The sequence below is a fragment of the Lathamus discolor genome, chromosome Z, assembly GCF_037157495.1.
Source record: "Lathamus discolor isolate bLatDis1 chromosome Z, bLatDis1.hap1, whole genome shotgun sequence".
NCBI classification, from domain to species: domain Eukaryota; kingdom Metazoa; phylum Chordata; class Aves; order Psittaciformes; family Psittacidae; genus Lathamus; species Lathamus discolor.
Window position 1 is genome coordinate 28,790,792 of NC_088909.1, and position 13,732 is coordinate 28,804,523.

Here is a 13,732-nt window from a genome sequence, read left to right on the forward strand (position 1 = left end):
AAGTATTATTATATTTTGGAGGAACACGTTATCATGTGAGTGGTCACCTATGGTGACCTCCCAATGACCAGTGTGATGTGGATTTACTGCCTCTTACCTTATATACACAAGATCTTCTACCTTGTATATTGCAGTATCTTCCCTACGATTTTGCTCCATACTACACAAAACATGTGATTTCTCTTCCTAATCTTCATTCCTAATACATTTCAGTAGTACTGTTATCTCCTTCCTGGGTGACTTTGATACCTGCTGAGCCAGAAACAATAGACGCCGTGACTGAATCAAAGTTGTGTGGTTCGCTACCTGGAACACCAAACCAAGTGAATAACTGTAGGATTCAGAATGTGTCCTTTTCCCTGCTTGAAATAGTAACTTAAGTTTTTCCAAAGCTTGAAAGATCAAGTACTTTTACCTCTCAGTTGAGTTTCAATGAAATTTGTCAGTGGCTTTTTAAGTTATACATGGGTAGAGAGAAAGGAACGTAGGGGATATAGGAGAAGGAGTGACTACATCATCAACTGAAAAGAGATCTACTCTATTTCTGGGAAAATTTACACTTCATTAAGCACTCATTGTAGAAAAAGTGTTAAGCTCTTTGATGCCCTCAAAAAGCCACTTGGTCAAAATTTAAATTATATTGTGGGTTATCAGTTTTGGAAGATAACTTCACAAATGAGTACGCTCTGCTGTGTAAAAGTATGTAAAGGAAATGCTGATACCATTTCAGTTGAATATAATTCTGTTTTTGGGGTGGAATTAGTATTTTAGAGATGATTTTTAGGGCAGATTTGTCTTGATAAATAGCATAAGACTACTCCAGAGTTATCTATATTTTCCCTTTATGAAAAATGAGAAAATATGCATCTTCTTGACCGCATAATGAGAAAATGAGGAATGTAAAAGAAAGCACATGTCTGAGAAGATAGTTAGCCTGCCTGTGTGAGGACAGTCCACATATATAAAGCCATGTACATTGTCCTGGTGATGATGAGTGAAGTATGTTGGTAAAATATTGAATGTTGTCTTTCAACAACGTACCTTTCAGCTGCTCACAAACCACCCCCCAAAGAAAACAAAATAAAAAAAAAAAAAAAGGTGAAAGACCCTGTATGTAATGAAGTAATTTGAGGGACATATTCTGAGGCATTCTAATTTTGTATTGGTTTTACACTCTATATTCGTGTCACAGAAGATTTTCTTTCTTGAAATGTTGCATTTGGTGTATGAATGAGACGCTTTATGAATGAGACACTGTAAGTGTTGCAGAAAACTAATTTTTAGAGCATTCTGATTCTTCCTGGATTTTATGTTTTTACTTCTTATATCTAATAAAAATACATATTCACTGTCCATAACAAAATTGGAAGCACAAGCAGTTGTATACACCTCCCAGCTGTGGCCACCTAATTTTTAACTGATGGCTCTAACCTGCCATAAATATAGCTATAAAATATTTGCTCTTCCTAAGCTTGACACTTCAAGAGAAGCTTTTGCTAGTTCCTGAAATTATTTTATTTACAATTTCACTATTTAACCAGATTTACTACATTATTTTTTATGCCTGAAAAATGCCTAGTCTATGTTCTTTTATCTGACTTCTACATCTTTGTCAATATTGTTAACATGAATTAGTTTTAATGTTTATTTGCTTTTTAAAATCCTGAACTTACCATTTGAGGTCTTCTGGTTTGTTTTGTTTTGTTTGGGTTGTTGTTTTTTTTACCTTGGATACTAACCAAAATAACATAGTTGATTATTAAACTAAATAATTATTGATAATTTATATTACAGTTCCTTTAGTGGTAATTGTGATTCATTCTTTGCTTCATTTGGGGTTTATAATCATATCATTCGCAAATCAGAGTCCTGGGGTTTTTTTCTTTTACTGTAGAAAACTGATCATTTATATGTGTGATATTTATATGTACTTCACCTTTTGTCACTTTTTATGAGGCTGGTCTTATTTTCACTAGTACTGAGCTACAAGCATGGCAGAACATATGCCTCTCCATATGCATGTTACAAAACTTCTCAGTGCATTTATTGGTGCTAGCTACATGGCTGTAGGGAATGTCTGCTGTATTTTATTTTTCCTCCAAGTGAGTCACATCACTGTACATTTCAATTTGCAAGAGGCCTAAAGAGCCAAGAACGGATGTATATCACAACATGATAACTTCCCATCTGGTCAATGACAGACAAGATTTCTTTCAACTCAAATATTTTAAAAATTATATTTATTTCTTAAGTAATTTAAAATACTGTCCTTCATAAATCTAATTGACCAAACCTGTCCCTTTTCTTATAGTTTGAATGCAATAAGTAGCTTTATATATATATTATATATATGAGCAATAACATGGCATTCAAGGGAGAAACAAAATGAAAGTGAACCATATATTTTAACTGAGTTAGTGAATTGTGAGTTTGCTTTCAGACACAGTGAGAACTAGTGTGAATATAGTAACTGTTTTAATTTAAACTTTAATTACTAACTACATATGAGTTCTTAACATGGTGAGAATTTATATAACTAATCTTGAACATACAGAAATTAAGATAATACTATTAAGAATGCAAAGCCCCAGTGCTCAAAGTTTGAATGCAGTATGTATTTTAAATACAGAAAATTTATTTTGGCTGCAATTCTATGAATATTTAAATGTATATGTGTATATATATTTTGATAAACATTATTAGAATTCAGTATGCAAAAATATAATTGTGGAGTTAGCACGATATTGTCAACAATTATATATAGTGTCCCAGATGAAAATCACAGTAGCTGTTCATAAGTTTTCATGGCACGTACATTACTTATCGACTCATATGTATTTCCTTTGCTGTTAACATTACAAAGTCTGTGATGTATAAAATCCTCTTTTACTGAAATGATTATTACAGTATTAATACTTAATTATGTAAAGTTTTGACATAATAGTGTGATGTAAAGTTCCTTTTGGGCGATGCTCCTATGGAAGCTCGGTTTCCTTAGGTAACTTCAAGGTTGCCCTGCAAGATTTGTGGCAAACTGCTTTTCTGGTGATGGATGCAAACATACCTGAGAAGGAATAAATTGAAAGAGTGTATCAAGTGACATTTTCATTTCCAGGTGTTGTACATTTGTATTAGGTGTATTATCTGTGTATCAGCCTTGACTGAGCAAGGAAGTTCTTGCGCAGTTATCTTTGTTTTTTTCATGTGTGCATACAGGCAGAGTTGGGTGGTAACACAGTTGGTCTAGTCCGATTGTCTTAGAAGTGTGCACATAACAGAGAAATTCCTCTCTGTTAAGACAGTTTAGTTCTGTCCAAATATTTGTGTGTAAAGGAAACATAAAGTATATCCATATAAATCCTTATACTTTCCTGACAGGAAAATCTAGCCGCTGATGAATAAAGCTTTAGCTGATGCTGAAGGTGTTGTGTGTGTGCTGCCAGAAAATGTTTATGCCTGCATAGTCAATTTGTCAGTGCATATGTAGTTCTTACAGCGGTACATGTAAAATTTATGTGCATAAAAGTTTACATATGCAGTGCATAAACTTTCAATGTTAGCAACTATTGTTGTATAAACTTGTAGCCAAAGTGAATAAATACAATGGCTAAACAGCAGCTGAAATTTAATTTTAAAACCTTCAAAACAATGACAAATTGAGCTTTCAAGGAAAAAAAAATAACCACAACCCAATTTTGAAAATATCTCTTTGAAAATGTTGCAAGAAGAAGAAAATAGTGAATACAGTGGGTGATAAACACCTAGCAGGACAAGATTTTAATTTTTTTCTCCCCTTTGCCCTGGGTGAGTCCAACAGTTGTTGTTGAGTCACTGGCTTATGTCAGAGGAAGCCCTGGAATATTTTTGTTTGGAAGTCTAAACTTGCTGTAAATGCAAACCACAAACAGTAAACAATCTGCAATCTCCTTGGAAAGTATTGAATTTGTACCATGATATCTCACTCCTCCCTGTTGGCAAAGCAGTCATTTAACCAGTCTAATAGTTCAGGTAGATTTTTCAGGATGTGTAAGCATTGGTCAACCTAATGTGGCATGTTGCAGCCCCTTTGAGCATTCTCTGGTTTTTAATTATGAGCTTCATATACTTCTTCAAGGACACTTCAGAGCTCTTGCTAAGCAATTAATGTAATAGTGAACTAAAGACTAATAGCCTTAAATTTATTCCAGCACAAAAAAAAAAAAAATCTTTTTTGCCTGGTAGAACAAGGCAAACATGGTTCCATGAATGAGATAAGTGAGGTTGCTTTGTATCAGTTATAACTTTGGCAGACAACCAAATGCTAATTTGCTTTTAGCTAGTTGAAATTAAATGTAATTCCTTCCCTGAGCTGCCTTAAAGTAAGCAAGCATGAAAGCGTTTTCAGAGTAATCTGGGAGGAATTGACATTTAAGGGAGTTAGCATTACATCTGCACTATAAGGATATTAATTTCATAGATAAATTAACTACATTATTCTCTCTTTATCTTACATTTTGAAAGGACTCCATCAGCCAGAGAAATGGCAGCCCAGGGTCAGCTAAAACTGCTCTTATCCCAGCCATACTGCAACTTGAATTTGCTTTTGGAAACACTGCTACATCAGGATTGTCTCTTAGTAAAAATTTTACTGAGAAGTTCAAGTAAGTATTTATACTGTCAATCCTTATATTAGTGAGAAACACAAATCCATTTTTAACTACTTGAATACTGCAAGGAACCTGTCACATGTTTTGGGGGGGGGATATTGGTTATTTTTCATATATGCATACACGCATACTCCATATATATAACTATAACCTATTTGGTTTTGGGGGTATTCAGTTTTCAGTAGGGCGCACCTCTTGAATGAGTAAAAAGAAAGAAATTATTGTGTTTTTCAGTCAATCTGTACATTCTTAGTTTCAAAACAGACTGTGATTTGATATTTTCATATATTTGTGACTGCTATTGTGAATTCAGAGGAGTCAAAATAAATTTTAACTTAACACAATTTGATACCATAACTGCTTCACACAGGTTTTTAAAAGTGTGGATTAGTAGTCTGAAAGACCACTTTCAAAATTGTTTCAACAGTGAAAAGCTTCTTAGAGGTTTTGTTGAAGTTATTTTATGTTTGTCACTGTAGGCATTCTAGAAGTACATTTATATGCTTCCTCTTGTTAATACTCTCATTAATGCCACTATGAAAGCGGAACAAATAAAAGAATGGTTCTACAAGATTTTTTTCTTTTTATTCTGCTAGCACTGTGTTTGAAGCAACAAACTTTATCACATCTTTTTTTTTTAATAGCTTCTGGATGAAATGGTCATACTGTTGAAAAGCTAATGGTATAATCACATTTGACGTAATTTTCCAGTAATAGTGAACGACAGTTTTGGTTCCTATCTTTCTTTAGCAAAAGAATTCTCCCTACTTATAAAAAGAAAAAACTGCTAGGTTCACATAATAGTAGATGAAACATAATTTAGTTCTGTCATTTTAAAATGGTCTAACATTTGTCAGAGGTACAACTTTGCTTCCACTTCTGTCATGCATCTAACTGAGAGCTGCACTGCATCTGCTTGCCTACTCAGATACCTGTCATATTTTACAAAGACTAACAAATGTTTGATCAGGGTTGTATTCTTACCCCAGTGTTATCCAGTATTGTATTTTACTAGCTGCTTAAATTATCACAGGTATTAAGTGACAGAATGTATTAATCTATTGGCTGACCAACCTCCTGAGCTTCAGGGAAATATACTACTTTTAATTAGAAAATGTGCTATTTACACAGACTTTATTAATGTAACTACAACTTTGGTATGCATAAACTTTCAGTTTAGATTAAGTTGAAACCTGCGATGATACATATCTTCTAAATTAATTTCAATGGGGTTAATTATCTAATGATGAAATTATTGTATTCTTTATTCCCTCTCCTATGCAGCAGCTTTGTGATGCTATATAAAGTATTATTTTTTTACTATGTGAGCTGTTATATATTAGTACAAGGAAAGTTGGACTAACAAGCCATACTTTAGTACTAACAATGACAGTTTTGGATTCTTCTGTTCAGTAGGATAAAAGTCTCACAGAATTATGTACTCATCAACACTAAAATTTTGTAATGTGTAATATTATGAGTGAAAACAGATTAAAGGCTAAGTATACTGTAGTTTTTTAGTTATTTGCTGTAGCAATAACAAAACTCCCTCATATTTAACTACATTATGAGAATATTTTTCATGTGAAAACAATTCTCACATTTTAGTTTATTTTACACTCAGTCTTTCTTTCTCCCTTTTAGAAGGCAGGCCGGAAGGCAAAAATTCTTTATGAAGAGGTGCTTAAATGTAGATTTTTTTGGTAATGTTACCTTTTTTTTGTATGGTAGCAATATTTTGGTATAGTTGCAGTAGGCGTCATACAAACACATTTAATTTAATTGCATTCACCTTGTTCTTGTACAGTTGTACCCTGGTAAGGGTTACAAATAATTTATATTCCCTGTCACAATATGGAGTATTGTTGGTATTGACTTAGTTGTCTCAGTAGAAAGAGTAGTTTGGCAGAATGCATGTATGCATCAAAAATACTAAAAAGCAATAAATGAGGATATCTGAAACTGGACCACTTATTTGTCTCCAGGGAGAGTGACCACTAGATAAAAGGCAAGTTTGAAAAATATAGTTGAAAGATTGGATTTGCATATTGGAACTCTGTAACTTAAACTACGAGTCTAAATAATGGAGGTGCATTGAATTGCAGTTAATTATATTTTCATATAATCCCATACAGGGATTTATAGGGGAATATATATTACCATAGCTCCAATATTTAGAAAATATCTTCTAAGACATATTATTGCATGAGTGAAGTAGCTAGCGTCCTTTGCTGTGCCTTTGTGGAGAGAAATAATGAAGGTACCTGGTACTGTGTTAGTTTTCTGGCAAAACAAACTGTTCTGCAATTTTCTGGGTGACCTTTTTCACCAGAATTGCTTTATCACCAATGGTTGTGAAAAAAAAAATTGATTATTTTGACAAGCCACAAATAATAGGGGAATAAAGAGAGTGGTGCTTGCGTTGTATGAGTTATTTAATCCAGCAGATGATGATATGAAAATGAGAAGGGTGAAAGTGAGCTCTGAGATTTTCTGCTAGACTTGCTGTAAATACACAGCATGCCAGCAGAGCAGTCAGTGGGTTCTCATTTGAGAGTCTTTATTTCCAGGAACCAGGACTTATTCTCTGCATAATAAAGCAAAAAGTAATAGCTTTATTGAATTGCACTAGCCTAACACAGGTTTAATGCCAAAGGGAACCTTGTCAGTCAGCGGACACCTAGCCATTTATCAATAGTTGATAAGAAAGAGGTCACTGAGAAATTGTCAACAAGGCACATCTGAGTCCTTCAATCAGTCTTTGGGCCTCATACACACTTTTGTTTAAGTAGAGATGGTAGCACCAAGTTAATGCTATACAACAAAAAACCCAATGTATTCCTTTAAAAAAAAAACAACCCTTATTCATAACAATGAATGCATGAGATTCCAGTTGTCACAGAGATATAATTTAATTTTCTACACAAACTTAAAGCGAATACTGGCATGTGGAGATAAATTGGAAGAAAACTGGCCTTCACAGTAGGACAAGGCCATTGGCAGTTTCACCTAATGTTTTTGGATGGCACAATGCATATTTGAGAGACTAATGTAAGAGAGTATTGTACAGTTAAATCTAGATAATATGCTGGTCCCCAGTAAAACTTAGTGACATTTGCAAATATTCTGTGTTAAGTTTAAGGCTGCAAAATGGAAATTGTACCCAAAGAAATGTGAGATATTTCAAAAAAAAAGATAATTTAACTTGCACACCTAAGGAGGGTTAGGAAAGGAGGATTTCCCCTGAGAAAAATAAAACTGTGTGGTACAGTATCATCCAATTCCCCAGACACTAATAGATATGAAGAGCTTTCTGCTACTGTGCTATTATAAACAGGTTTCTGGCAAGAGATGTTACTTGAAACTATGTTTGTCAAATGGAAAGACATTTTTCCCTTACCCCAAGTTTTTGCCCCTTGTGAGGTAGCTCTTTAACCACCACTATGTATAATGTGGAATTTAAAAGTAAATTTTAAGCACTAGTTAAATTTTAATTAAATTCAATTTAATTAATTGTTAGTCATGTAAAGGTAAACAGCACTGGGTTTTCCAAGTTACCCAAAAAAATTGCGAAAAGTGGTAGCTTTAGCAACTGACCTCGCTCAGGAATCAGACTGAACTTTGTGACAGTAATGAGTTACCACCAAAAAAAAAGTACATTCCTTTAATAACTTATCAGCTCCGTTAAAATCTTGGCCATTGGCAAAACCTGTACAACAGTTCATTTCAAGTACTTGAAGGTCATTATTTTTGTACTTCCTTGAAATAATTGTCCTCCTTAGGAGAGCACAAGTCCCTTAGAGGCATTTATATGCTTATGCAGAGATAGCTCTGTCCACAGATATTTGTGGGTCATCCAGGATGAGGCTTGTGAGTACAGACTCCAGAAAACCTAGAAGTTTTCTTAGCTTCTTCATGATAGCAAACAATATCATGGTAGCCTAACGACAAAAAAATCAAAAGATTACTTTAAAAGTGGCATCCCCTTAAAATACCTATCTGACCAGCAGACTTATTGGGTACTGTACCTGCGTAACCAGTGTGGTAAAATTGTAGAAGGGTTTGCAGGTGTCCTGTGCTTCTGTCTGGAAGATCAAGAGAAAAGGGACCTTAATCAGGTATCCTGTTCCTTTTGATAACTTTCCAGTGATAAAATAAAACAGTAAACAGATTTTATGGACATTCTGAAATGCTGAACAGGAATTTCCATGTGGATTTACTAGAGCCCTGCTGAGAACCACATACCTGCTTTTGACAAAATGTGATGATAGTCTCTGTGATATATCTGTGACTGTGATATAGGGTCGTATGGGTAGTTTTTTAATGACATTTCTGGTCTTTTAAAATAAGTAATTTCTGGTAGGAACTTCATGCTACAGAAGTAGAGCTCTAGAGCAAATACATTTTAAGAGGGGAGGGTTACCTGTTCAGTATCAGTCCTAATACATGGACTAATACAAAGCAGATAATGTGGTCATAGGACTAAATTCAATAATGCCTCATCAAATTTTGGCTATCAGAATGCCACAGTTTCAGCATACTATCCCTGTACTGTATTACTGTGGGTATTCTTGTAGCAATTATTTTTTTGTATTTGGCATGAGTAAAACAGATTTCAGATAAGCTATTAACCTAGAGATTCATTAGTAGAAGGTTCTTCTCAGATAGTTGAAAATAAAATGGTTAGGTAGAAAAAATACTAAGAGAGTCGAATGACAGTTAATTACTATGGGATTGGTGATATACATAGCTGCAAAAGTAGTATGCTGATTTTATGGGCAGATGTTAAATGTTTGTTAAAGTCTTTTTGCCTTGTGTTGATCCTTTTAGTTGTCACAAATTTGGGATTTATTGAATTCACAGGTAGCAGCTAATACAGAGGATTATTTGGGTTTTACTGCATTGAAATGGGTAGGATAAAGATCTGTATTTCATTCAGGATGGAAGTAATACAATCTAAAAGTTCTTTCTGGAATTAAAAAAATAGAATAATAGACTTTCTGCCAAAATAAAGACATATTCAAAGTTACAATAGAGTCTAGCTGTCAAGACTGACTGGAGAATGATTGCATTGGAGAGGAGCAATTCTATGAGAGACAAGTAAAATGATCTACCAGAACAGATACAGAAAAAGAATAGAAAAAAACCCTCCAGTAACAGAAGAAACACTGAGAATACAATGCAAAGAAGCAACTAGTGCAAAGTGCTTGCTGAAATATTTGGTTCTAAACAGATAAAATATATCCTTTTTGCATTTTTTTATATCTTCATCAGCTGCTGTGATTTAAGCTATAAAGAAAGCAGAAGTTTTATGAACTTTGAAAATAAAAGAACTGTATCAGAAATAACTTGCGCCATCTTCGGTTTCTGTTCCTAAATGAAATAGCATGTATAAATTTGAATTTTGACTACATCTTTTGGTCAAAAAAGACAGCATGACTGTTTATAGTTTGTCTGTCTTATAAGGATTCACTAGGGAAGGAGACATCTAGAATCAATAACAGAAGATTTTCTAAATTCAGTAAGATTCATTCCATGGCTAAACCAGTAGCAGATAAGAGCTGGATGAGTGTGATAATGTCAGCGAGTTACTGGGAAGTATTTCTATCAGTGAGAAAGAAATATGGATAAATTACGCTTCCCCCTGAAGATACATTTTTAAAATACACGGTACTACCCCAAAAGGTTAAGTTCATTATCTTGTCCTAGAATGAATGATACATTGTGACTGGCTAAGACATAGCTGTTATTCACTCGATACATAATTGTCTTTTAAATGTATTTATTAATAATATGGATATTTTAATACACTTTGATATCCTCTGTGCATATGGAACATTATAGAATCATAGAATAATTAGGGTTGGAAAGGACCTTAAGATCATCTAGTTCCAACCCCCCTGCCATGGACAGGGACACCCCCCACTAAACCATGTCACCCAAGGCTCTGTCCAAGCTGGCCTTGAACACTGCCGAGGATGGAGCATTCACAACTTCCCTGGGCAACCCATTCCAGTGCCTCACCAGCCTAACAGGAAAGAACTTCCTCCTTATATCCAACCTAAACTTCCCCTGTTTAAGTTTTAACCCGTTACCCCTTGTGCTATCACTACAGTCCCTAATGAAGAGTCCATCCCCAGCGTCCCTATAGGCCCCCTTCAGATACTGGAAGGCTGCTATGAGGTCTCCATGCAGCCTTCTCTTCTCCAGGCTGAACAGCCCCAACTTTCTCAGCCTGTCTTCCTACGGGAGGTGCTCCAGTCCCCTGATCATCCTCATGGCCCTCCTCTGGACTTGTTCCAGCAGTTCCCTGTCCTTTTTATGTTGAGGACACCAGAACTGCACACAATACTCCAGGTGAGGTCTCACGAGAGCAGAGTAGAGGGGCAGGATCACCTCCTTTGACCTGCTGGTCATGCTCCTTTTGCTGCAGCCCAGGATACGGTTGGCTTTCTGGGCTGCAAGCGCACACTGAAGCCGGCTCATGTTCATTTTCTCATCAACCAGCACCCCTAAGTCGTTCTCTGCAGGGCTGCTCTGAATCTCTTCTTTGACCAACCTGTAGCTGTGCCTGGGGTTGCTCTGACCCAGATGTAGGACCTTGCACTTATGGTTGAACTTCATAAGGCTGGCATCAGCCCACCTCACAGGCATTCCTTCCCTCCAGCATATCAGCCGTACATTCTACTATATGAAAATAACAAACAGTGATTTTCGTTAACAGGTGCCTAGCTATATAACAATATTTATACATGGATGTAAGTCCTGCTAAAATGAGAAAGAAGCATTGTCGTGGTTTAAACCCAACCACAAACCTTGTTCACTCACTCCCCCCACTTCTTGCCCTCCCCCTGCTCCTGGAGGGATGGAGAGGAGAATCGAAAAGAATGCAACTCCCACAGGTTGAGATAAGAACAGTTTAGTAACTAAGGTATAACACAAATCACCACTGCTACCACCAATAATAATAGTGCTAAAGGAAATAACAAGAGGAAAGAATACAACACCTCAGCACCAGCTGACTGATAACTCGCCCCACTCCCCCCAGCCGAGTACCGACCGATACCTCGTCCAACCCTGCAGTCCTCCCAGCCCTTCCTGGTAACTCCCCCTTACATCCTGGGCATGACGTGCTGTGGTATGGAATACCTCTTTGGTCAGTTTGGGTCAGGTGTCCTGTCTCTGCTTCCTCCCGGCCTCCCTCGTCCCCGGCAGAGCATGAGACTCACAGAGTCCTTGGCCAGAATAAACATCACTTAACAGCAATTAAAAACAACCGGTGTTATCAGCTCTCTGCCCAGGCTGGTAGTCAAAACACAGAGCTTGCACCAGTTACTAAGAAGGAGCAAAATGGCTCCTGGTAAACCCAGGACAAGCATCTACTTTGAGCTACCTATAGGAGCTTTAGATTCCCTTCACAGGTTAGCTTTTGATACTGAAATGCAGTAAGCAGAAAAAAGAGAAATATATAGAGGTAGGCATCGGTGGGCAATAGGTATGATACCTATCACATAAATACTATTCTTATATGATGTTTAACAAGAAAGCTGCATTGGAGTTGAAACTAAGATGAATATTTAATGTTATGACAGGTGAGCTAATAAGTGCTAAAGAAAAATTCTAAAGCAAGAGAAACCTACGTACCATTCCGTAGATTCCTATTTCATAATATTTAACCAGCTATACTGATCAACTTGTTAAACCTTCCAACCAGCTGACATTATCTTTTAAGGTCCCTTCCAACCTGAACTATTCTATGATTCTCTGATCTATGCCAGTTTAATTTTCAAAAAATTCATTTCAACTTGAGCTTTGAAAGGTCAGACATTCTTCCAACGTGGGCAACATTTATTTAAGGGTAAAACAAAAGAAGAAAGCTAATGAAAGCTTGCATATCTTGTTATGTTTCACCTCAGAATGGTTTCCCAGTGGATTTCTGAATATCTTGGCTGAAAAGCAGACTTGTATTACACAGTAGTCATAAGAAGATATATATAAACACCTACAGAATTCTTTTATACTTCGTTCAATTTATCTAAACTTACTGGTAGAGCTAAGTTGATTAGAAAAAATATTAGTAAGTTGTGACTCAAACATTCCATGTGGCATGATCATAAAGCAAATTTAGGCTTAATTTCATGTCATAAGCAATAAAGCCATTTCCCATTACGTTCTGTAAAGACAGTTTATACAGTATTTAAAATCTCAGCAAATCCTCCTCCCTAGAATTTGATTAATTTTTAAAACTCCTTATAGCAATATAATCAAAGTTCAATTCAAATTTTCATCTCAAAATCTGAATACCTCTGGGGTTTCCTTTTTTAACTGCTTTTTCTGCTTTTTTGGTTCTTTCTTTTGTCACATCCATATTAGACAGCATATCGCTGGTTTGAGTGAATTACTGGAATCCATTTGATTCTTCAGATACTCTGAAGCATCTGGCACTGGAAGGTGTCTCAGCAAAGTATGCTGGCTCCCTCAACCCATAGGAAGAAAAGCTGACTGAAAAAAAAAAAAACTTATTGCTGATCTGTCTCCTGCCTCAGGGAAAAAAGCCGCAGCTTGTTGGCTATGAAATCACTGATCTTATTTTTCAGCTTTCTACATCCTTTGTGCTGTTTCTATCAAGGTTGCATGCTACCCAGGCTGAATGGTTTGCAGTAATGTGTGAATTAGATTCTAGGAATTCTAGAGGAGAGTAAAATGAGATTCTTTTAATTTTACAACATTCTCAAGTCATTCAGAGCTGGGTGGAGAGCAGCAGTTTTCCACTGTGGTGTATTTTGAATAGGGTGTTTGAACCATTAGAAAACAGTTTAGAAATTCAGTCTCCCGTCTTTCTCCTGCAAAGGTTGCGAAAGTTAAGGGCAGTCAAACGGTCATAAACTAATGATATTTTCAAGCACTATTTATCTAAATTTCAGGTTTGCAATCTAAAAACTTGAATGAAAAGTGTTTAATTGGTTCTGGCTCTGGTCATTTGTTATGACCGTTAACATCAAAAGCATTTTCCACAAATATAAGGGAAGCTGAGGTCTTTGGCATTAACATAAGTCAAAGCCACTGAGTTGCACTGGTCCAAAGAG

At 35.9% G+C, this 13,732-nt stretch overlaps 1 protein-coding gene across 8 annotated transcripts in view; it reads left to right on the forward strand.

Annotated features, from left to right (window-relative positions):
* The window catches only part of KIAA0825 (KIAA0825 ortholog), a 252,279-nt gene that overhangs the window by 105,894 nt on the left and 132,653 nt on the right, over nucleotides 1-13,732 (forward strand). For all 8 annotated transcript variants that reach the window (XM_065663713.1, XM_065663710.1, XM_065663714.1 and 5 more), the window contains one exon: nucleotides 4,501-4,640. In XM_065663713.1, the coding sequence (XP_065519785.1) occupies nucleotides 4,501-4,640 (140 nt within the window). The remainder of the gene's footprint in view (nucleotides 1-4,500; nucleotides 4,641-13,732) is intronic.